A 23,881-nucleotide genomic window follows, 5' to 3' on the forward strand; every position below is an offset into this window, starting at 1 on the left:
GGCTGCCCCTCCGGCACCTCCGGCCGCTACCCGGGCCCGGCGGCCACCCGGGCCCGGCGGCAGCGACCACGCGGCCGGCCGGCCGCCCCCCGGCGAGCGCGGCCTGGCGCCGGGCCGCCCCGGGAGCCCTGCTCGCCAGCGCCGCCGCCGCCCCCGGGGCCCGCCCGGGCGAGACCGGCGGCGCGGCCCGGCTGGCTGGGCGCATGGAGCGGCCGGGGGAGGGCGGCGAGATGGCGGCGCTGCGGGCGGCCAAGCGGGCGCTGCGCGGGGAGCTGCGGCAGCGGCTGCAGGCGCTGGGCGCGGCGGAGAAGCGGCGGCAGTCCCGCCTGCTCAGTCGCAAGGTGGGTGCGGAGCGGGCCCGGCCGCCGCACGGCCGCTTCCAGGAAGCGCGGCCCGGGGGCGGCGGAGCGGCCCGGCGCGGGGAAGCCCGCCGGGGACTTCCCAGGCCGCGGGGGGGGTCGAGGCGGTGACTCAGGGGACCCGCCGGCTCCTGGGCCGCAGCCACGGGCCCCGCGGGGGTGAGCCCCGCCGCCGCCCTCAGCGCCCCTCACCGAGGCCGCGGGGGGTGGCGGCGCGGGAGCCCCGGGCGGGGGGCGCAGGGCCCCGGGCGCGGCTCGGCGCTGCCAGCCGGGCTCGCCTATGGCCGGCTCCCGGGAACGCCTGTGGCAGTATCGCGACTCTGTCGACTGAGCCTCTTGTCTAACTGCCTGTCGCTTCCCTTCCGCGTCTTTCCGTGCTGTTTCTTCCATGCAATCCCATTTCTAATGTAATTTTTGTACTCTAAAAAGAAATCGGGCAGGGTTTAGCTAACTGCTACGCTCACACAGCATGATAACGGCGTGCACTTCTGAAATGTCCTGTTTGCGTTTGGATTACAAAGTTTCTATATAGATGTATTTCATCATTTTAATAAACACAATAAAATTTTATTTTGCAGTCACTGCGTGTAATAGAGCACAGTCCTCGTTTTTTTTGCAGCACCAGCAGGTACTCCTGGATGATCTACATTTATATTGGTAGCTTCCTGCCAGAGGATCTCAAATCATTTTCCAGACCTCACTTAATGCTAATGTGTAGCCACTTCACCAGTGGGACCTGGTGGCACAGAAACTTCAGGTCACAAGGAGTTTAACTGGACCTCACATAACCTTTTTCTCACTGGGAATGCTTTTAAAAAATAGTAATACATGTCACGTCCTACTGTCATGGTAATGCATTATAGTAATCACACATCCCAGACTTAAATATCTCAGTTTTTAGAAAATACTGGCATGCATCCTCTTCAAAAATGCAGAGACCTCTGCCAACTTTATAAGCACCCAACCTGCACAGTACCGAATTTTTAGGAGCCCTCAGCCTTTGTCTGACTGCTGCTGACCAACGTGGCAACAGAGCGCTCCTTTCTGCTAGTGAGAGCACACTAAAAGATACAGCTTTTGTTTTGCTTAAAAGAAGGCATCAGGCAATATGACATATAAATCGATGTTATCTTGCCTTTTTAATAATCTGACACAAACTGAAAATCCTGAGCTTGTTTGAGACAGAGGCATTGCGCAAGTGGCAGAAAGTAGAGTCAGCTTCCTTACAGGAGGGTAATACAGCAGACATGAAGAAATTTTTGAAAATGCTGAGAAAATTTTTGGAACAATATAAAGCCAAGAACGTAGCTTTATAACATACATCAGTGCTTGCAGCTAATAAAAGAGTAGGTTATTTTATAACACCTGAACAATATTTTTAGTCATAAAATCTCATCTCAAAATGGTCTTTAAATTCAAAGTGAAATAGCTTCACAGGCTGACCTAGCCACTAGCATTTAATTAGCTTCTGGATGATTATTCTTTTTTAATGTTTATGTTCATGATTAAAGTCATGCTGTTTGCATGCTCTGATTCTGCAAAAATAGCGATCAGCAGGTGAAGAGGGCAGATAATACTTGTTAGGTGTGGAAATTTTTTCGCTCTTCTCAGAAAGTGCTTCATCTTCACAGTTCTGAAAACATCTGAAATTCTGTCTTCCTGCTTGCGTGTGGTTTTACATCTTTCAGCCTCATGTTTTTCTGTACAGCATAATCAATGTTTTATTGGACCTATTGGAGCAGATCGGACTTGTGTGGTGCCCACAGCACGCAGCACCACTTTGAAAGAGGAGAGTTCTGTGTCTTGGTCTCTCTCTTCTCCAAACCGATGAGATGATTTGGCTCTGGAGGCCCTCAATAACATGAATCACAGGCGTTGTCTGAAGTCTGCAATTTGGCCAAATTGTCCATTCTTTCAAACAAAAGCTTCCATGGAAAATCTGTTGTTTAAAAGCTGAATCACTTAATGGGGAAAAAATCCATGTGTAAGGTTGGGCAAATTACAAAAGGAAGTAAGATGTGGTTTTGAATTGTGAATACGGTCTCTGTGGCCAGGCAACACATTACACATTACCATAATTTGGTCCAGTGTGTTTCTTTTTTTTCTTCTTCTTACAAAAATATATCCATCTTCTGAATATTTCACCTGGGCTTTTAGCTGCTGTACTGGAAAAAAAGAAAAAAAAAAAAGAGTGGAAACCATATCTCAACTTAGATAGGGACATTTATCTGTCCAAACAGGGCCAGGGCAAAGGCTAAAGCTCAGAAGAGCAAGTTATGCAAACACAGATCAGAGGATTTGGTGCTCTCTGTTCCGTAGATAAGCTCAGTTTCTCAATTGCCTGGTACTTTTGACAGATTTCTGCAAGTGCGTAGAATAAGAATAAATCACTTTTAAGTGGGAAGGGACACATTTGTCTTTGTTTTGTCCAGGTGTAAGTAACAAAATAGGTAACGTGCTAGACAACGAGAAGACAAGCTTTTAAAAACCCCCTCTCAAATCTTACAAGTGGAATTCAATTTGGAATGGGACAGAGACATGGTGAGATATGAATCTGCTAACACTTTTTCACCATATAAGCTTTTTTTTTTTAATTTTCCTTCCTATAGTCAGTCTTTTATAAGCCCAGCACAGAGAACCTCATGAAAATCAAAAAAATGGCAAGGCCATCTTTCCTTCAAGCTCTGAAAAATGTACAGTAATAAGATCACCAATTAGAAGCAGGTGATGTTTGAAGTCATATATTTAAACGCTGTAAGGAAGGCATTTCAGGTTAAAAAAAGGAAGAAGGACCTGGTCTTGGAAGACTTTGTGCTCTGCAGTTGTCTGCTCTGATGCTAATTTTCTTTTGAGTTATTATAATTTATGTGCTTTTCATTCTACCTAGGCCCAGATGAGAGATGCAGCATGTAAAAAGGGTGGTAGAAAAGGAAAGCAAAATCCTCATGTGTTGCATAAGCTGGCAGTTCTGACCTGCTATATCTCTCTACAGTGATGCTGGGCATTTGAGGATGTCTGCACTATGTGGCGCAAATATTTAAAGGATCAGGAAACTGTCTCCAAAATTGTTTTTTGCTGGCCCAAACCCATGTTACAATGTTTTGTTCACTAGGTGAAAAAAATTCACCTATTTTATTTTTGTTGAGGGTAGAAATACTGGAGTAGGAAACAAAGTCAGTTTATTCTCTTTATGATGCATGATAGTTTGTATCTCTACCCTTTAAAATGGCTATTTTGCTCCAGTTGTGTGTTCAATTAAAATAATGTAAGTCAATCTTTTCGTAAACTTTTCATAAACTGATTGCATCAATTTCCCGCGTAGGTGATTGGCCATCCCAAGTACCAAGAATCCAAAAGAATTGCAATCTTCCTGAGCATGCCAGATGAAATCCAGACAGAAGAAATCATTAAGGACATTTTTAAGCAAGGCAAAGAGTGTTTCATCCCACGTTACAAGCCTCACAGCAATCACATGGACATGCTGAAGTTATCATCACCTGAAGACATTTCTTCACTTACTTTGACATCCTGGAATATTCTTCAGCCTAGTGACGATGACAGTGCAAGAGAGGAAGCTCTTGCTAGTGGTGAGTATTTTCTTCCCACATTGTGGGGTTGTTGTGCAGGAGTAGCCTGGAGGCCAGCAGGAAATAATCTGACAGCAAGAGTGGAATTAAATGTTCCACTTCGGTTTTATGTGTTCTAGAGGTGCTTAAGTCAACGTAAGCAGATGCCTCTGCGTCTTGCCCGTTTTCCTCTACCCTGTGCCACCCCTCCGATACACCAGCGGGGCAGGAACAGGGCTGCACAGCTGATCCAGCTGAAGGAAACTCAACCCTCCAGACAAATCAGCTGCTTGGTCTGATTCATGGACATCCTCAGTGCAGTCTCAGCAAGCGTAACATAGAGGCTCGTGAAGGAGACAGGGGCTTGCCGGGAGTAGCTCAGGCTGCTGTTGGAAGTCGTGGGGATTCCCAGTTTCAGCATGCAACCTGAGAACTTCAGTTTGTGCTGCGTGAAAGGTAGGGAACTCCTCAGGTCAAGCCTGTAAGCTGACGTGAGAATTTTCTGAAATCTTTGATCCTGCAAATGCTGTGGCATGGGTGAATCGCAGGGGTGATATGGAGCCTGCCCATGCGGAACAGCTCTCTGGACTGAGACTTGAGAATGAAAATAAAAGGACTTCCTTGTAGGCCTGGTTGGATATTGCAAAGTCTTTTCCATCATTGTTCTCTCACACTTTTATTTTGATCTTATAATACCATCTCAGACACTGGATTCTTCATAGGGCTGAACAGTTAAAAGTTCATTTAGATCTAGCAGGTGCCGTGTGTGTTTTGGTCCCAAAATAACCTCTCTTTTTCTTAACCTAAAATTCCCCGACTTCTACAAACATGTAAACAAACTTACTTTTTTTTGGTGTCTGCATTCATTATTTGCAATCTTCTTGTAAACACAATATCTTCTGAAATATCTGCAGAAATGTTTAATGTTGTTAATGGAAAACTGATGTTGAACTCATGCTTGAAACCTCGGTTTGGCAGTTTTCTTTAGGTGGAAGTTCACCATGCAGACAGCTTCCATACCTCATGGACTTACTTACCCGTTTTGTAATGGTTGATAAAGGAACATAACACGTGTATGACTCTGTTTGGTTGAACTTGGGTTTGTATTTGCTTTGGGATGCCAATGTAATTTCCCAGAACACTTCACTGTGTTTGTTTCCCTTTTATATTTGATCTCTACCTCTACCTCTGTCCTAATTCAGAACCCTTTCCGTGTCCACATTTTAGCTAGCAAGGGATTTCACTGCTTCATACAACCATCTTCTTTACATTTAATATTTAGCACTGTTAACTTGTTTTCCTAATTTTTGTCAAAGATTTGTGTATATTGGTGGGGGTTAGGGGCTTTTGAAGGTAACCGTTAAAATGTCCAGGGTTTTGTTGACCAAGCTTAGTTCAGGCACTTGGGACATGCTTTTGTACTACTGATGAGCTGCTGTTAATTGAACAATCACAAAGTAAACATGCGACTGGTTTGGGTATGATGGGAGCAAGGACTACCTGGTGTAGAGTGCACGGGGATGTACCTGTTGGGGATGGCCCAGGTGCCAGGCAGTGAAGCTGGGGGGAGGCAGGAGCAAGCTTTGGTACCTGGCTAGTTCCAGAGCTGTGTGTCTATCTGTGCACCAGGGTGTGGTTAGGGGCAGAGAGCAATACCAAAAGACCTGCCGCAGTCTACAGAGAGATGCCAGGACAGCAGTTGTAACTGGTGTATGTCTGTGTCAGACTTGATCTGCCTGAAGTTTGATTTTAGTAACTTAGAAATAATTCGGTTTGACTTGGAAGTCAGACCTTGGTCCTTTATCCTTGGACAGTTTTGGTAGGTTAGAGAGAATAATTTAAATAGTTTTTATTTACCATTTACCGTAATCAGACTCACCCTCACTACCCCACCCCAGTTTGTCCCCACAGAAACACACACTGCATCTCAATGTGTCTTTAAATTCCTTTTGCTGTATTTTTTGAGTCAGTTGTTGTATTTTTTGAACTTTGGTACATTTGCAGGAATGCAGATTCCCTTGCTACTATATCAGTCCTCCATTGCTAGATTTATACTTGGATGAAACATTTATCTCTGTGATGTTATCAAATACTGTGGTGATCTGAGGCATTTACATTGTTACAAGGAGATAACATGGTGTTCCACTAGTAATGTTCCCATTGCTGGCATAAGTTGCTATGTAATTTCCAAGAAATACCCTGCAGGTACATGAATAAGTCATGTCATTTCAGAGTGTATTCATTTTGCATGACAAAAAGCTTAAATTCACACTGTCCTTAAAACTTCAGGCATGGTTCCTTTGAAGAATAGCTCAAATGTAAGGGTAGGTGTAATTGTTGCATGGAGTTTCCTGGTCCTGGTGGCACCCATAGGCAGCACTGAGTAGACATGAACCCTGCCTTTTGGAACCCTGCCTTTTGGAGATGGTCCTTTTTGTGTAGGGTCAGGGGTATGCATTTTCATCTTGGCAGTACACCTCATTGCACCTTGTTGGTGCAAACAAAGATCACTGCATTTTCAGTAGTAGAAAGTCTGTCATCTTCTCTACTGTGCATGGGTAACAGTGGTTGACATATGAAAGGTTGCTTTCTTTAGGCTAAATGGACACAGTAGCAGGAAGAACAAAGGTGGAAGAAGTCCAGATATTTTGTTTGGAGTAGGGGTGCACATAGGTGCATGGTTTGGCTCATTTCCAGCTGTATCTTCTGAAAGATTTAGGCAACTTCTGGAGCAAGGCGGTGGTACGTTTTCTTAATAAGTACCAATTCCCATTTGTATGCTTGTACATTGGAAGTATAAATGTGCACTGGTATCAGGTTTTGCCCAAGGTAATACTTCTGATGAAAGTTCAGGCAGGTTGCAGTAATTGTTTACAGGAGCATAGATACTTTGCACAACTTTGGAAGGAGTAAATCAGATAAAACTGTGCTCCCTGTTTGCTTTTTAGCACGACTCCTACATAAATTTAAAGGACATTTCCCAGCAGCTCTAATTTTAATGTGGTTTAGGGAGGTGGTGTGATTCAGCTGGCTGGACATGGGGTTTCTTCACTTGTAGTGTTATTTATTATTACTTAAACCTGGTCTGAGAACTATGGGTGAAAAGCTAAGTTATTCCTCTGAAAAAATAATTATTCTTACTGGGACTCAAAAAAACCCAAAACCAACACCCAAAAAACAACCAAAACCAAACAAAAGAAACCCTAACAAAAAACCCTGGGTTGAGCATCTCCATATGGTAAAAATCTTGGAGGTGGCTTCTTTGAAGGGAAGCAGGTGACCAGTTTTGAACTAAGGGATCTGGAAGTCTCTAACCTGAGCAAATACTATGCTTAAATGTTCATAACTGAACTGAACTACTAACTAGTACTTGAAGATTTACAATAACTTCTGGAGAAGTTTTAAAACATTCACCTGGGGGGGAGTGGTGGTGGTGGGTTGCCCTAGATGTTTTTCTTTGGCTGAAAAAATGAAGAGTTATTAGAAATTGTGGCTCTAAATCTGCTTACTCTAATGGATTGTGAGGGGCTCTCCTAAGAAATGCCAGGAAGTGTTGTGTGTACAAGCTTTATTCAGCCTTTTTATCTGTGTAAATTCTGCTGTGGTCTTTAAGTACATTATTACATAGTCCTTGCCCATCAGATCTAGGCTCATTCAAAGATGAGCCCAGATGCAACGATCCGGGCTCTTTCAAGGATGGAGAAGGTGAACTCTGCTTGCTATTAATGAGTGCTGCTAACAAGCGTGTGCTCAGTGCTTGCTTTCCTTCTGTTCAAGTTGGAGCCGCAGGCCTTTTTTACTGTGCGCTATTCAAACCTTTGTATGGAGATGGAGGTCTGTATGGCCTCTGCATCACTACATTGTTCAGTGACTTAATGGTGTTAACTGGTATTTGCTGATGGAGAAGCAGCAGAGGCTCATGATCCTGGTTCCAGCCTGAGTTGTGCAGAGGAGCTGCCCCCAGTGAACACAGGCTCTTCTGCTTGTTTTTCCAAACATTATGGCTTCTTCTCTGTTCCGTCCAAACTGATCATTTCCCAGAGTTGTCTTGTCCTTGGGCTAGACCCTGTTTTGCAAGCTTTAATTTCTCTGCCACCATAATGCCCCTTTCCATCCTTCTGCTCTTTGCCCAGCCTATCTGAATCTCCACGTGTCCTTCTCTGGCCCTTCTCACCATATTCCCCATTTCCTCCTGCCCTCAGACCTAGCATGTCATTTCAGGGGCAGCTGGGCCAACAGAAATAGCTTGCCCCTGCCAAAAAGGAGGAGATCATGTGCTGTGTCTTCTTTCACTTGTCTGCTTCCAGACATACAAGACTCCCCACCCCGATTTACTCATTGCCTTCCCCACTGTGCTGGCTTCTTTCCCTTTTTCATTGGCTTAGAAAAACTCTTCTCTGTTAAAGACTACTTTTAGTACTAAGCAGTATAAAATACATAGTTTTGTAATTGTTTCTTTTGGGCAGTGCCTGATTAAATAAGCCGCTGCCCTCTCTCCTCCTCTTGGTCCCCACCCCTCCTGTGCCCGCACAGATGTTCCTGCAGCCACATTGGGAGCTATACTGGGAAACCAGTCTTGGTTAGAAGTAACCCAGTACCAATAAAAGGCTCTTCTTCTCTCAAACTGGGCCACCACCCAGACTTGGGCTGATGCAGCTGAAGGGCTGGTAGGAAGCTGATGAGAGGTTGCGTAAACGGGTGGCATGCCAAAAAAAATCTTAGTGAAACTTCAGCCCTCATTTCCTTCCATGTTTCGGTTCCCAGTCTTGCCCCAGTCAGCGGGATTAGGAGCAGGCACTGAAATGAAAGTCCTTTGGAGTCCTCGCAGTTGGGAGTGGGGGGTGGCAGGAGGAGCTGAGCCTGAAGCTCCATGTGCTCTGCCTTTGCAGCAATACTGGTGTAAGGAGTTTTCCCTCCTCATGTTTTCAGCATATTCCTGCCTCTCCGTGGTAAACTGGATCACCTTGCAACTCTGGATGAAGGGTATTTTCCTCCTCTCCTCCACCCTGTTTTGGCTGTTTTGGGTTTTTTAACCCAGATTATTGGATCCAGTTTACCGTGCGGCTGTAGCAGTGCCGTGTGTTTGGGGTAGGAATGAGTAGCCAGGATGGAGGGAACATCCCCTGGAAACTGGCAGTGGCTGATAGTCACGGGGCCACCCATGCCACTGTGACTCCAGCAGTGGGATGGAGAGGTTGGCATCTTCAGCGAGGCCCAGTACTCTCCCAGACACATCTTTCTTAAGCCTGTGCAAATGGCAGATTTTCAAACATTTGCAGCATTGCATAAACCCAACTCAAATGAATTTGAATGGGGCTGAAGCCGCACTGTTGACACAGAGGGTACTACGAGCAGGATTACAAGTTCTTGCCACAAAGCATGGAGCAACAGAGCTTTCTCCATCATTTTTTGCAAGCTTTTTCTTAGAAACCAGTGAACCATTTTGTCTGAAAAACGTAACCCCTCCTCCCTCAGTTTGGGATAGGTTGGGATAATTACCCAAGCTGAAAAATGTCAGCACTTGAAAATAAAGCGTCTTATGTGTAATGGGGATTGCTGAATAATCTGCTACTACTCTGCTAAAGCATAATGTATTTTTGCTCCCATAAATGAATGTATTAAGAATTGGACTTGTATTTTGTAGTTTAGCTTGGAGGCTTCCATCATTTTCAGTACTGGAAAATTTGGTGGTCTACCGATCACTATATTTGTGTTGTATCTTCAGGATAATTAGTGAAAAATTAACTAGATATTCTGTGCTTTAAGTAACAGTCTATTTATAATTAATAATAATGGAAGATCCAGATTTCAAATGAAGTGAGGAAGCACTAACATATGTCTAGCAGCAACTTTTGCAGCTTCATTTTCACATAACCTATTGAGTGTTGGCTTGTAAGGTTAGGGTCATTATATCTTTCTGTCCTTACTGGTTTTAGACCACTTTGAGACTTGCTGTAGCATAAATTACAACATGCTGGCAGCAGAAACAGGCAGGGACAGCTTACCTGCGTGGATTCTGTTTGCTTCATAAGGACTGTTAATGCGGAGAAGTGTGAACCTCTTGCAAGGAAAATGCCGGCTACCCCTAGGCTACAGTTCCAAGCAACCTCAAGTAGTTTGAGGTTGTTCCTGAGTGCACATTAGCCCTATTTTAAACTTGGCCATTGGGATTTGCCCTGCAGAAACATTTTAGTCCACAGCAGCTCTTTTTCACCTGTCCTTAAACTCCTGCTATTTAATCATACATTCAAAGAGGCTGCATTTCCTGCCAGGACTGATGGCCTTGTGATGCCATCAGTATTCTTAGTTATTCCAAATCTTAGCACAGTTCTTTAGAAGTGTGACTGAAGTGGTGGCAATACAGTCTTAAGAGGACTAGGTTTAATTTACAGATGGAAAATAAAATGGGATGTAAAAAAATCATAATGGGTTGCACACACACCCACCCCCCCAAAAAAAAAGATGCACCAGAAATAGGAGGGTTTTGATATATCAGAGTTCAGAAATAAAAGAAGTGTGAGGAGAAAATGCTATGTCTTGAAGCACAGGGAAGGTCTCATATGCTACTTCAGCTGCATTAGATGTTGTATAGCTGTACATGAAGGCATCACGGGGCCATCCAAAACGATGCTAATCATTCTGAAAAAAAGATGTGTAGTAAATAAGGCTCAGGGGTAACTGTGACTACTTAAATGAGATATATGCAGATTGGAATGTATCTGGAATAAATGAAATATGGGTATGTGAAAAGCAGAGATGTTAAATATTACTATTTAGGAAAAAACAAAAAAATACCCTAAACAAGATTGTAAAGTGATTGAAGATACTATTAGATTTTCTTTTCCTCTGGGAGACCTGATTAAAACTTACAGTATGAAATATGTCAAGGGATAGATTATAATTTAAAATCTTTTTACAGTGGTCATAAAAAAGAAAACCTGAGAGCATGGCACGAAACAAAATTGAAAATTGAGGCTTAGCTCTTAATGTAATTTATTTTTTAATGAAATGATTTAAAGTTTGGAATGAACTTCTGCTTGGAGACAATGAGCCATAGTATTTTGATATGCATAAGGACTAAAAATTCAGTGCAAGTCAGCATTAACATTCTGGTGATGAGTCTTCTTGTGGAGAGAGGACGCTTCCCCTCACACAGTGCTGGATCAGAGCACTGGACATACAGTCCAGCATCATGTATTTTACAAGAGCCAGAAAATCTCACAATTTTTAGCTATGTAGCGGTAACTGAAAATTTCTTCCTACCTCAGCAGCTGCATCCCTGGCTTATCCCCTTACAAACAGGTTCTGTTTTCTCTTACCTGTGGGCATTCAGAGCGTTCCTCTAAGCATCTAATTTTATTTGTATTAAGCTCTTGGCTCCGCTGCCTTCTGACAGCTGTGGGTTGTACTGGTTAGTTAGTTATAATGTGAAATATTATGTTCCTTATTATGTTAATATTATATTATGTTCCTACAATGTGTGAAATATTATGTTGCTTGTATTCATTTTAAATTTGCTGCTTTCAGTTTAAGTGATACCTCATTCTTCTATGAGATGAGAAGTAAATAAGGATGTATTACCTACTTTCTTTTTATTATTCATTGTTTAGTTAAACCTGTATTATATCTATAGTATTTCTTTTAATCAAACTTTACCTATTATCTTATTCTCGTATAGAAGCTTGTCTAGATCTCTAAGAGTTCCAGTCATTGCTCTTTCAACTTCTGCAGTCTCTCTGATGTTATTTTGAAGAAAAGATGCCTGAGAGAAAATTGTATGCCCAGGTAACGAAATGCTGTGAAACATATGTAGTAGCACTGTAGACATTAATTCTTTCTGTTTATACCATAACACTGCTTTTCAAATCAGCTCACTGGGCAGATCTTTTTTACTGGTTTCCACACAGGTATTCCACAACGACACATCATTACAAAAATGCCTGTTCCAGTATTAGAGATCCATAACATAATTTTACTTTATTCTGTCCAACAGGTTCCGTAACAGGTAGAGCTAGGAAAATGCTTGCTTGGAAGTAAAATATTTCAGGTGTTGGACCCAGATGTGATAGCAACTGTTTCTGGCAGGGTTTTTCTGCATCCCAGCCTTCAGCTGAAAGATGCGGGACTGTCGCCAGCACTGGGATTGCTTTCCCCTGCAAGCCGGTGTCTGCCCTTCCCCTTGAGGTCTGCATCAGCTTCCATAACTCTCTGAAACAGCTTAATAACAATCTGCATGCGATTTACTAGGCGAATGCAAGACACTTTTATCTGAGCTTCTCCTGGTGCTTCTGTTCAGAAACAGGTACAGCAGGATTACAAAGAATCTCTTTCTTCAAAACACTTTTTCAAAAGTGCTCTGAAATGCAGAAGTTGATGTGTTTGTGTGGCCTCACTTTGTAATGTCCCTTGGTATCCTTATGTCCTGCATTTCCTTTGTGCAGACTAAACCGTGAACACTGTGTGGTTTAATTTTAATACTGCCTGTGCCAGTGTGTCCTGCAGTGAACCTGGAGGGCTGAGAACTCTGGAACTCTACAGCTTTTTACTTTCATAAAGTTCATTAAGGCTTTAAAAGAGTGCTTTTCCTTAATCATCTTAAGTGTCACATCCATGTTTGCCTTCTTGTAGAAAATATTCTCCTTGCACTCAGCAAAACAACTAAAAAGATTACTTCTGCTGTAATCAATTAAAGTTTAAAGAGAAGTGAAAGTAACATATATAGGCAAGGGGTCTGAATTCACTGCAAGTGCCTCTGAAGTGTTTTGTTTCAAAGAGGGCTAATTTTGCTACAGTGAATGCGAACAGTAGCATTGTCATTTTCTTTGTATTGTTTCCTAGAGACAAGAGTCTCTCAAAAGCAAGTAAGAGGTTAGGTTCTTTGCTGGAGTGTGGCATGAGGAATACAGGGGAAATGCAAACATGCAAGTATCTGACTGTGGTAATTAATCCAGACATTTTTGTCTCCTTTTTTTTTTTTTCCTTTTTGGAAAGGAAAAGCCAGTACCAAGATCATCTCAGTGCCTTTGTGCACATAATCTGGACAGTCTGGAGGAGTGGAAGCTTTTTGCTGCTGCCCACCTGTGCAGGGTAACGCACACTGAAGATGCAGTTTGGTGAGGCAGCTGAGCCCTGCTAGCAGCTGGCTGCTGGTGCCAGAAGGGGCAATCCTGCTGCCTTTTTCTTGTATGCTTTCTCTGTGCTCCTCTTGTCCACCCAACCCGGGTGCCATCTCTGGTATTCACTGCTGAGCAGATTCAGCTCATGAATGTGGCAGAAAATTCAGCTCATGAATCTGGCAGAAAATGGCTACTTTATTTTTCTTTCTTTTTCCTAGGATTGGTTTTCTGCCAGCTTAGTGGGCTATTAAATCAGGTCAGCACTTTTCCAGCTACAAAAGATTTTTCTTCCTGGCACAGTTAATCCCCACTGTCTTTGCTGATTCAAAATACACTGTCATCTTTCCTGAACGGTGGGAAATTCCTTGGACTTGGCTGAGAGCCACTGGCTTTCAGGGAGCAGGATACTCCTGCTGCTGTTTTACAGTGTAAGGATAGCCCTTGGTCTTCACGTTTGGCATCATAACTGGACTCAGTTCCTGCTTTTTCTGGCTGCTGTGTATGGAGATGGGAATCAGCCTCTGGGGTGTTGATGGAGGGCGAATTCCTGCCCGGGAGTGACGTGAAGCGCTTTGCCGGCAGGTGTCAGTATTCCATACTGTTACCAGGGAGAACTGGTGTCATTAGGCTGTTTCCCTAGAATTAAAATCTTACCCAAGCATTGTACACACACAGGGAGACGAACAAGTGGTCCAGCCCGATGTCTCCAGAAAAGCAGGAGTTGGAGTGAGGGTGGTGAAGGATTACCAAGGAGAGTCAGGTTTTTTAAGCTGTGCAAGCTTAAAAGGATAAAAAAAAAATCTTGTGATGGAAGAAGCAGGATTTCTCAACTGTTTTCATGTTAACATGTTTGACACTAACAGTGAAGGTGCCATCGCCTCCAAACCAGCTGACTCTACATGTTCAATAAACCCTGCCTGTAAACATGCCTAATGTTCTCATCAGGTGGTGTCACTGCTTGCAGGAGTCAGGTTTATACACTGACAAAGAAGATGTCTTAACCGTTTATATTTCACAAGCAATTCTGCATATTTTACAGTAGGTTATCTGCTGAGTGAGTCAAAGGGCATTGGAAATATTGCTAGTGATGCATGACATATTGAAAAAATCCCCAAATGATTCACTTCTGTCATATTTTGATTTAAAAATATCCAGACAGCAGCATGCAAAAGAGGACCAAGAGTAAAGAAATGAAGTAGCACACTTGCACGTGTTTTGAGTGGAAGTATTTAAATAAATGCTCAAATAAACACTATGGGAAGTGTAGCTGATAAGATCTTAAAGAATTTAATGTAAAAACACATAAAGATACACAAAGATCCTTGTATTTTAGGCTAAAGTATGTTATGACAATCCTGACAAACAATTCAAGCACCAATGACTTGTTTCTCTAAAGAGGCAGATTTGCAGTCCTCATTTGCTGATTTAACAAGACGTGTTGATGTGCTGTAAAGTGGCTCTAATGCCATTTGTCCTCTCTTTGGGATTGCTCATGGTACATCTTGTTTCAGAGTATTTTGGTGGTTTAAAATCACAGGAGAACCCAGGTACAAGCCTTTGAACCAAACATTTTTCATTGCCCATGTTTTCCCCATCAGACTGTTCTCTGTTCACATATCTGAATATCAGGAGCAGATAAGTAATTTTTCACAGACTGATAACTAAAGCATTTCTAAACAATTATTTCCTCTACTCTGTATTTTCAAAACCAGACATTTTTGTAGGTGGCATGAAGTGATTATGGTTTATTTATGGGTCTTATGCAGACTTGATGAATAATAGTGAAATAGAAAAGCACTTGTTCAAATTTTCTTTTAGGTAGACATTTGGCATATTCTGAAAATGAGACACTAGACCTCAGCTGACTGTAAGTTAAACCTCAGGGGAAGTGAGTATGATGGTTGCAGTCTCGCACAGTCTTCCCACATTGTGAAAGCAGCTAGATTTGAACCCAAGTCTCAGCCTTACACATTAGCTTCCCTGATGACACATGAAAGGATATGTATTTGTGGAGCAGGATAGCTTCATTTGTGCAGGGCTGATGTACTACAGCTGACACTGTGCAGTCCACTTAGCCTTCCAAATGCATTGGCACCAAATGTATAAGATTTTGTTTTAAATGAATTCAGAGTAAGAGGGTGTTTGCTTGATTGCAGCTAGGTAGCACAGGAGCTGATCAAACAGCTTCATTAGCGTGTTTTGGAGGTTTAATAATGGAACGGTGGCTGCCACTCGGTTGTTTTAAACCTGTATGACTGATGGCTATCATGTAGCTTCTCAGGGAGAAGTATAAATATTTTATTATGCTGTAGTTCAGAAGGGCAAATGTGAACTGTGGAGACCAATGTTTCATGCTGACACAAAGCATTGACATGGATGAGTAGACAGATAAACGCTGAGTTGCTCAGTGCTTGTTTGTAGATTCTGCTGATGGTTCTATTTTCCACAAAATATTTTATTGAAGTAATAACAGAAGCTGTCTCGGTCATGCTAGTGGACCAATTACCTGGGGTGCATGGATTGCAGAGGAGATGGTCTGCTTGGCATCTATGTGTACGTAAAAGGTAGATCTGTGAGTTATGGGTGTGCATGGATGTGTGTAAGAAGTTTTTTAGAAGACAAAAAGACACAAAACCTTCCTGGTGCCTGCAATTCCCATACACAAATAGGAATGAAAATGAAGTGATTGGCCCTGGTGTTAAAAGCATTTCTGCCTGGATGAGGTGAGCATTAGCCTTGAGGCACACTTACAGTGTGCGTCGTAGCAGGAGACCATGAATGGAGCCTGTGAGATTTGGAACTGGTACTTTGATTTGTGATTGCTCTGCCCGGCTAGTATGTGCTGAGTAAAAAGTGAGCATCTCTCTGGCTCTCCTCCTAAAGCAACAGATGTGTATGAGTAGTTAGAAAACACAAAGTCCTGCTGAAGTGGCTTGGTACTGCTCAATTAAAGGTGTTCACACGGGAAACACCTGGAGGAAAAGCTACTGACTGTGGTTTAAAATGAGCTGTTTTTTCAGTCTAATAGGACACAACTTTTAGTTCTGTTAGGTGACTGACTGGATCATAAGGACGCTACAGAGTGAGCACTAGAAAATGTTTGTTTATGAACAACTAACAACAAATATCTACAAGAGAAAAGAACTGATATTTCTCAACTCCTGTCAGCAACTCAGGTTGTTTATCATGTAGTTCCCAAGGCTGGTGCAGAGGGTAGTCAGTGGGGCAATGCTGATTTACAGTAACTGAGGATCTGATACCAAGTGCTGTAACTTAGGTTTCCAAGGAGGTGAGAATTCATGCGGAGCTTCTGATACTGATTTTCAAGGCTGTATCATATGAGCATATAGAAATCAAGAGTTTCCTTTCCATTTAAGGGATTTTATTTGCATTTTAGCAGAGTGGCTGGGGTAAAGTTAAGCAATGTTAACTGTTCATGCCTGCGATCCCCTGTGTTACCGAAAGAAGTCAGCAGCATTGGTTTTGGATGAACTACTTTTTTTCAAAAGCTTATCTATAGCAGCAAAGGGTAACATTTTTGTCTCCTTGCTCATTTGATCGGGAATGTAACAGTATCTGGCTTCTCCAGGGCTTAGTCGGGATAAGGAGCTGGTTTCCTCTGGAAGCAATCCCAGCCCTTCCAGGAACCATGCACCTCGGTAGGGTCTGGATCAGGCCTGTAGTGAACAGATCTGGCATTTCCCTTTTTGACCTTATACCAAGGCAAGTTTATAATGGTAGAGAGGCTGCGACTGAAACCAAGGGCAGTTTTTTTCCAAAGGGCAGAAAACTTTTATCTGGAAGGAAATACCAAACTGTTAGCAACCTTGGTAGTGGTGCGAGGGGCACCTGGGCATTCTGTGGAGAAGGCTTTGCACTAGCCGTAAAGGGGATTTGTGTTGCTGCAGCATAATTGAAATATTTACTTCTGTGGAGTTGTTTTCCCCAAGGTCTGGTGATTAACCCAGACCACAGTGTTAGGCGCTATGTAAATACAGAACAAGATGATGATCTGTGCCCTATAGAGTATATGTTGAGAAGCTAACACCTACCCAAGAGGCCTAACTAACAAGAGGCTGATGCTGACAGTAATTAAAGTTACAGTAGCAACTCTGTCATTAGAATTTTCTGCGTTATTCCAACACATTGACTCATACCCTGCATGTCACCAAGACTGATACATACGATCAAGTTATTGAATTATTTTTTTCCTCTGTGCCAGGGTAGCAGATACAGAAGCAGCAGGTAGTAAGGATTTCCTGCAAAAGGGTTTGGTTTTTTCTCCATTGTGGTCCTTGCTAGATCAGAAAAGGACTAGAGTAAGCCTTCATTCCTTGTATATGAACAACTTTCAGATATTTGTTAGCTCCACAGAGTTTGTGCATAGACCGATCTGACATTGTTTTTGGTGTGCGTAACACCATGAACACTCCTTTCCTTTAAACAGAGAGTTGTTCTCGTCCTGGTTCTTCTGGTCCTGCACCTTATGTGATCATTTACATTGAACAAAGCAGGGGGAGTCCCCAGCCACCACCGCAGAGCGAGATGTGCGTGGAGGGAACCCAACTGCTGGAAAACTCATTCTTGCCCAAGGTAACAGGCTGGGAGAATCAAACCATCCTTGTGATGGAGTAAACGATGCACAAACTTCTGTGCTTCAGGGAGAAGCTCACGCTGCACAGCTGCTGCTGTGAGGAGCAGCAGCAGTGGCATACAGAGCTGATTGCTGTCAACCTCTTGTAGGCTTGACCTCAGAAGGCGTCTGTGCAAGCGTGATTTTTATGAGCACGTTGCCGTTCTTTACAGGGACACAGGACTTGCTGCAGCTTGGCCTCTGCCTTATCCTCTTGTAAGAGCTTTGGGGGCTAGGATCAAAAGATTCCTAGTTCCCACTTTGAGGTGTCCACAAAGTAAGTGGCAGCAAGGGATGAGAAGGTGGGATGACAGAGTATTTCAGTTTCATCTTCCATTAGGACCATCTAGCTGTGCAGGGGGAGATGAATGACCCCACACAGGAGGTGGCGGTGGGCTGCTCGAGCCTCCACAAACCTGGGAGGAGAGCAGCCATGCTGGCTGCTCCTTCTGAGGGCAGGAAAAGTCCCCAGCAGTCTTTACATGACCTGCATCTGTGTAGTTTGATGGACTCTTCTATAATTAACCATTGTCAAGAACACTTCTGAAAATGCCGGCTGGCATTTGAAACAGGAACATCAGATTAAGGAGAAGAGAGGTAATGAGGTGCAAGGAGAAAATCCTTCCCTCGGGAACAAATCAAACCTGATATCATCATGAAAGGTAATGAGAAATGCACTGCCGAACTGAGGAGGTTCACAGCAGCTGCCTAGAGGAAGCGAAACCATGTATTCCTATTTAAAACACCGGAGACGGGATGCTAATGTTTCGGTCTGCTGGTAAAGTCAGGGCACGCACAGCTTGCACACCTGCCTCTTGTGTGTAGTTTTGCCACAAATTTCCTGGGTCCTTGGGCAAGTCATTTCACTTCTCTGTGGCATAAGGAATGTCTAAATAGATGTGTACAAGTCGGTGCAGAGTGTGCCTGTACACCCACATGGCAGGTTCTGGAGCTATGGCTGTATCTACACTGCTGAATAACACAGGGCTAAGTGGCACAGGCTAGTCCTGTCTACACTGCACAGAACTTGGCCTGTCTCTTCTTTTTTGGTCTCTCTGTGATGCCTCTGTGGCCCTAAGGCAATACTGGGTGGGGTTTTTTTTGTCTTTTCACCATTTCATAGTATCTTTAAAAATATGAGGCCTTATGGGAGACTATCACAGCAATATTTTCATAGTATCAGTCTGAGGATTTGTGTTGCATATTCTGGCATGTGACAGTAAAACCTGTGTCTGGAGGAGCAAAACCAGTTTTCTTGGTGTAGGAGGACTGCCCAGGGTGGAAGGAGCCAGACCTGTACTCTTCTGTCTTTACTGCCCATGAGAATCTTGTCCCCTGGAGCAGGCGTGGGTGTCACTTGGACTGGCAATGCCAGACAGTGTGCTGATAATTAAACAGTATTGACCACCTGTGATCCTGTAAATCAATTTGTTTTCTGGCTCTGCTGTATTTAGCGCTAGAAATGAAACCTGTGTGGCCGTGTCAGCATGGCTGTATGCCCACGTTGACAGAGAAGTCAGGGTATTTTATTTCACGCATGGTGCTACACAGTTGAAGGAGCGTTGGCCACAAGAGCTCATGACATAGATACAGCAAGGATTAGGTGACCGTCATCATAATTGCTAACCTTACTGGGATAGCCAGTAGCTTAATTAAAGTGTGTGAGGAGTATTGATATTTCCTATGTAGAAGCTGGAGCAATATATTGTTGCTTGAGACAATATTTTCAGCCTTTAGCAATCTGCAGACCACAAGCAAGTATTCCAGGAGAAGCACAGATTATCTGTAGCATTACCTACAGCACCTGTTAGCCTCTTCACTGTGAGTGTGCTTTCCTGGGCTCCTGGCATGTACTCACAGGACCCTCCGGGATCCAAGAACCACCAGTTAACAACTACGGACACACAGGGGACAGCAAACTTTACAAAGAGAGGGACAGAAGTAGGTGGTGAATGTGAGACCTCCCTTAGCATATTCTACAAGGCACTAAAAGCTGATGTAGTGTTTGATGCCCAAACACCTACTTTGTCTTCTCAGGGAGAAGGATGCCATTTCACACAGTGGTCTGTGGGAGCAAGGGGAGTGGGATGTGAGAACAGAATGAGCCTGCAGGGCATCTTGAGTGGCAACCAGTGGTCCTGTAGGGCTGGAAGGGCCTGGGAGCATGAAGACCCTGTGCCAAGAGGTTGTTCTTACCCTGAGCTATCATCCTGTTGATGTACTCTCATTGCTGATAGTAATCTTACGTGTCTGCAATCTTGGTCTCATCTGTGTCTGCAATCTTGGTCTCATCTGTGTGTCACCTCTCATCCTGAGATGGCTCTTTCCCCGTGCTGCCGCAGGCACCACAAGAGATTTTGTTGCTCCCCAAGTTACGTGGCAGGGAAGCATTTTATCCATGCAGATCTCTGCCATTCATTCTAGATCCTGGGGTAGGATTTGGGACTAATGCTGCTTGAACTGCCTTTGAGCTCCTTGCAGGGTAGCTACTGAAAGTCATTTGGCATTTTACTTAAATCTTGTGCGGTGTGAGTTGCATGGATATCAGACGTGTTATTAGTCAGAGCAAAGTCGGTATCACAGTGCTCCAGTAGAAGAAAAATGTAACTATTACAGTATTTACAGCGTAATTTTTCATATTGAGATTTGAACAAGCTTGTTTGAGTTATTCGGCATGAAAAATCCATGATTATAGAAGAGCTGAGTCATTAAAACAGTCTCTGTTTCTCCAGAGGACCCAGAAGAAAACACAGTGCTTTAATACATTTAAATCTACTCAAGTGTGCCCGGTGCTCTTTCTTCACTTCACAGTTCCTGCCAATTCCCTGTTTCCTTAGTGCTTCCCCTGACTTGTCTTCTTCCTGTCTGTAATACAAATGTAAGGAGAAATGGCACCTTTTTACTCTGCAGGTTTGCCTTTTGTGTGTATTCCTACCTGCCCAGCAGTAGTAACTGCACTTATTTCCTGCTTTTTGCCGTGAGAGTCACAGGGAGTGAAAACAGCTAAAGAAAGTGTAGGGCAGAGTGTGTTTCTTTCTGTGCATTGTTCGTGTTTGGTACATACTGGCTTCTGAGCCACCTGAATACCTACACAAAACCAATGTGAGACAAATTATGGAGAGGATAACTAGTGAGCCCAGGAGTAATTCAGGGGGGAGTGGGGGGGGGGGTGTTGACCTGCAGAATCTATTACTAACCATGCTAACAGAGAGATGCTCAGCTGGTTTGTAGGTCCTAGTCCATAGTACTGACAGTTGGCCAATATGTATTTTTAGTTGCAAACGGAGATGTAACATGCTACATCCAACTTGACATACATGGTGATGCCATAGAAATGGCATCTCTTTCAGGTGAGGCCATACTTCTGCCCTTGTGCCTCTTTTCCTCTTTGTTTGCCATTTGTCTGTCCTATGAGTCAAAAGTTGACTGTGGCATGGTAGAACACGCAGACTCCTTTTATTTCAACCAGTCATATTCTGTGGTCTGCCCTTTGGCTCATTCTTACACCCCTGACCTCTTTAAAAAAGCCTTGCTTCTTAACTGTATGATGCCAGATTGGCAAGATTGATCTCCTCTAAGCATTTCACACTGTGTTGCCTTGCATATTTTGTATCAATGTTCTGATTAAGTCATCAGGTCACGATGGATGAGTATTCACATCATTGACTTTTCTCTGAATGATGAACAGTGGAAGGAAGTCTCCAGGAGCTTGGGAAGTTGTGTGCAAATGAGATGGTTTTCTGTGAACTTTTGGCATACTTTTCCAGCTGAGTTCAGAGTTTATGTGTGATCTCTGATGGGATTCCCTGGAAACTGGGAAACTGCTTGGCTCTGGCTCTTCCAGTACATGCTCCCACACATCTCCTTGAATGCTGGACATCATTCCTCAGCTAAATGTAGTGAGAGCAGCTCAATCCAAAATGGGATGAGAAGGTGGGTTTGGACATGGGGAAAGTGAAAAAATATCTGACGCATCCTAGCCCTGGTGAAGGAGCAGAAGCTAGTTACAGAAAAGCTGTGCAAGGCTAAGTATGGTTCCTGTAAGAAGGAAGCAGCAGTGGACTGAGATGCAATATTTGCTTTCTTTCCAGACTTGTGTCAGCTGTGTTTTAGTCTGCGCTGGCTTTCCATTACTGTTCCTGCCCTTCTCTCCTTAAGTGTCTGCTACAGCAGCAAGTAATGAAAGACTTTCTTTGTGTTGTGAAACTAGTAAGCAGGATGTTCCTGGGTTCAGCGGTCAGCACCAGGCCAGACAAGCTCATTTGTTTAGAGGATGTCCTTGCAGGACTTGTCACACTAAACGAACAAGCCTTGCATAAGTAATGGGAATCCGCACACTGGCTGCCTCCGTGCCTGGTGGTCGCTCAGAGTGGCAGCCAGTTTCTTTTGCCTGCCTGGCAGTGATGAGAATCAACTCCTGAAACAAGTGGGCAGCCGGGTGTAAATTATAGCTGGCTACCTGGCATGATGCTGATGCGCATCCGTTCACAGAGTATGAACAAAGCGAGGAAAAAAGAGCTTAGCTGATCTTGCCTTTTTATCTGGAGCTGGTTGGTGGGATCTTTTGTCAGGGTTTAACCAACTGGTTAAGTCTGTTTGTCCAGATGATTAGCAGCTTATGCAGCATGTTTGGCTTTTAACTGATTTTGAGTTCCAATCAAGTGCAATCTTAGAAGAGTTGGGGAGCCCATACGTCCCTCCAGAAGGAGGGATATTTAGGGCAGGCAAGCAGAATGCCTGTGTGTGCTGCTGGAGCAACTGTGAAAATTGCTGGAGGTTTAGCAAGAAAGTCCTTTTGGGAGAAGAGGAACCTGACATCACGAAGAGAAAAGTATTCAGATCTTGACACAAGAGGGCAAATACCCACTTTCAGAATATATTGTATTCAAGGCTCTTTGGTTTTGGGAGGGTGAGTAAAGATTCGTGAAATCTTACAGTTGCATCAGGAAGATGCCCTCTCTCTTATGCATCTTCTTTTCATTCTTTTTTCCTTTTCTATTTTTGTGTCTGAGGTTGAAATTAATTTGATCTTCTGATCCCTCTTGCATTTAATTTCCCCAAGTTCAGTCTCTGCCTGGTTTTAGTCATAAACATTAGTATTTGGAAGTGTGAGGTTAAAATGATAAAATAAATTTGTTATAATGTAGGTTTCTTTCCTTCTAGCTTTTCAAGGTCTAATTATTTTGAGGCTGATCTAGTATGAAATTGATAAGATGAAAATGTAAATGTACAGGTTCAGTATTCAAATTGTTTTTCATCTGATCAAAGAGAGGGAAGCATTTGCAAAACACAAAGCTTGTGTTTTTGCAAATGTCTGAAGTTATGTAGATGTTGTCAAGCCATCAGGAAATCCACAGTGCATCCACTAATGTTTATTTCATTTTTCTACAGGAGGTCTTGACCTTATCTTCATGCCAGGCCTTGGGTTTGACAAAAAAGGCAACAGATTGGGAAGAGGGAAAGGATATTATGATACCTATCTTGAAAGATGTATGAAACATCCCAGTGGAAAGCCTTACATGATTGCGTTGGCTTTTAGGGAACAGATTTGTGAATCGGTGCCTGTTGCAGAAAATGATGTCCAAGTAGATGAAATCCTTTATGAAGACTGCTGAAAGCATCTTGATACCAACCCACCTTCAGACTGACCAACCAAAGATGTCATATACATCAAACATGATTTAAGAGTCATATGTGACTTTGGGAGCAATAAGATACACTATTTGTATTTGAACCAAAAAAACCCCACAACAGTGTAAATGTGGTAATAGTAGTGATGATTGCATTGATTTGCTTCTAATTAGCAAATATCTGGTGTGAATTCTTATTCTAGAATCAATAGAAACAAGAATGTGTGACTGTTTATTACAGTAAGGACCATTTCTTGTCATCATGTGTTTGAGGAACAAGCTACTTGATACTTAACAGTTTTATTACTCCAGTTTAAAAGTAAACTGTCAACTAATGGCATTCTGGAATTAGACACTTGTTGTGGTAAAAGTTCTTAGTACTTAAATATTATTTGCATCCATGAGCAAAACAAGAAACTGCCAGTTAAGTCCTATAGTAAGCTGGGCAAAAAATGGTGATTGGAAAAAAGCCTTAATTGATTTTAGTGTATACAATAGTTTTGACTGTTTACTTGGCTCGTAAAATTGTTTTAAAATAAAGGGAGTATCTCTTAATAGAAACAGATTCCTGTCCATA

General features: G+C 43.2%; 1 protein-coding gene across 2 annotated transcripts; it reads left to right on the plus strand.

Moving 5' to 3' along the window:
• Positions 1-23,881, plus strand: MTHFS (methenyltetrahydrofolate synthetase). Of its 2 annotated transcripts, none has more exons than XM_056346752.1 (3): positions 1-341; positions 3,682-3,946; positions 23,066-23,881. In XM_056346752.1, exons 1-3 carry the CDS (start codon positions 204-206, stop codon positions 23,287-23,289), a joined length of 627 nt encoding a protein of 208 aa, XP_056202727.1. In that variant the 5' UTR covers positions 1-203; the 3' UTR covers positions 23,290-23,881. The 2 variants fall into 2 exon arrangements, with proteins under 2 accessions (XP_056202727.1, XP_056202728.1); XM_056346753.1 differs by lacking the exon at positions 1-341 and adding an exon at positions 2,718-2,900.

Source organism: Falco biarmicus, chromosome 7 (genome assembly GCF_023638135.1).
Source record: "Falco biarmicus isolate bFalBia1 chromosome 7, bFalBia1.pri, whole genome shotgun sequence".
Taxonomy (NCBI): Eukaryota; Metazoa; Chordata; class Aves; order Falconiformes; family Falconidae; genus Falco; species Falco biarmicus.

Excerpts from the sequence above, each read along its gene's own strand:
- MTHFS (XM_056346752.1), top strand. The coding sequence starts at position 204 with ATGGAGCGGCCGGGGGAGGGCGGCGAGATGGCGGCGCTGCGGGCGGCC. Across the intron at positions 342-3,681 it reads CCCGCCTGCTCAGTCGCAAG|GTGATTGGCCATCCCAAGTA; the intron begins GTGGGTGCGGAG and ends TTTCCCGCGTAG. Across the intron at positions 3,947-23,065 it reads AGAGGAAGCTCTTGCTAGTG|GAGGTCTTGACCTTATCTTC; the intron begins GTGAGTATTTTC and ends ATTTTTCTACAG.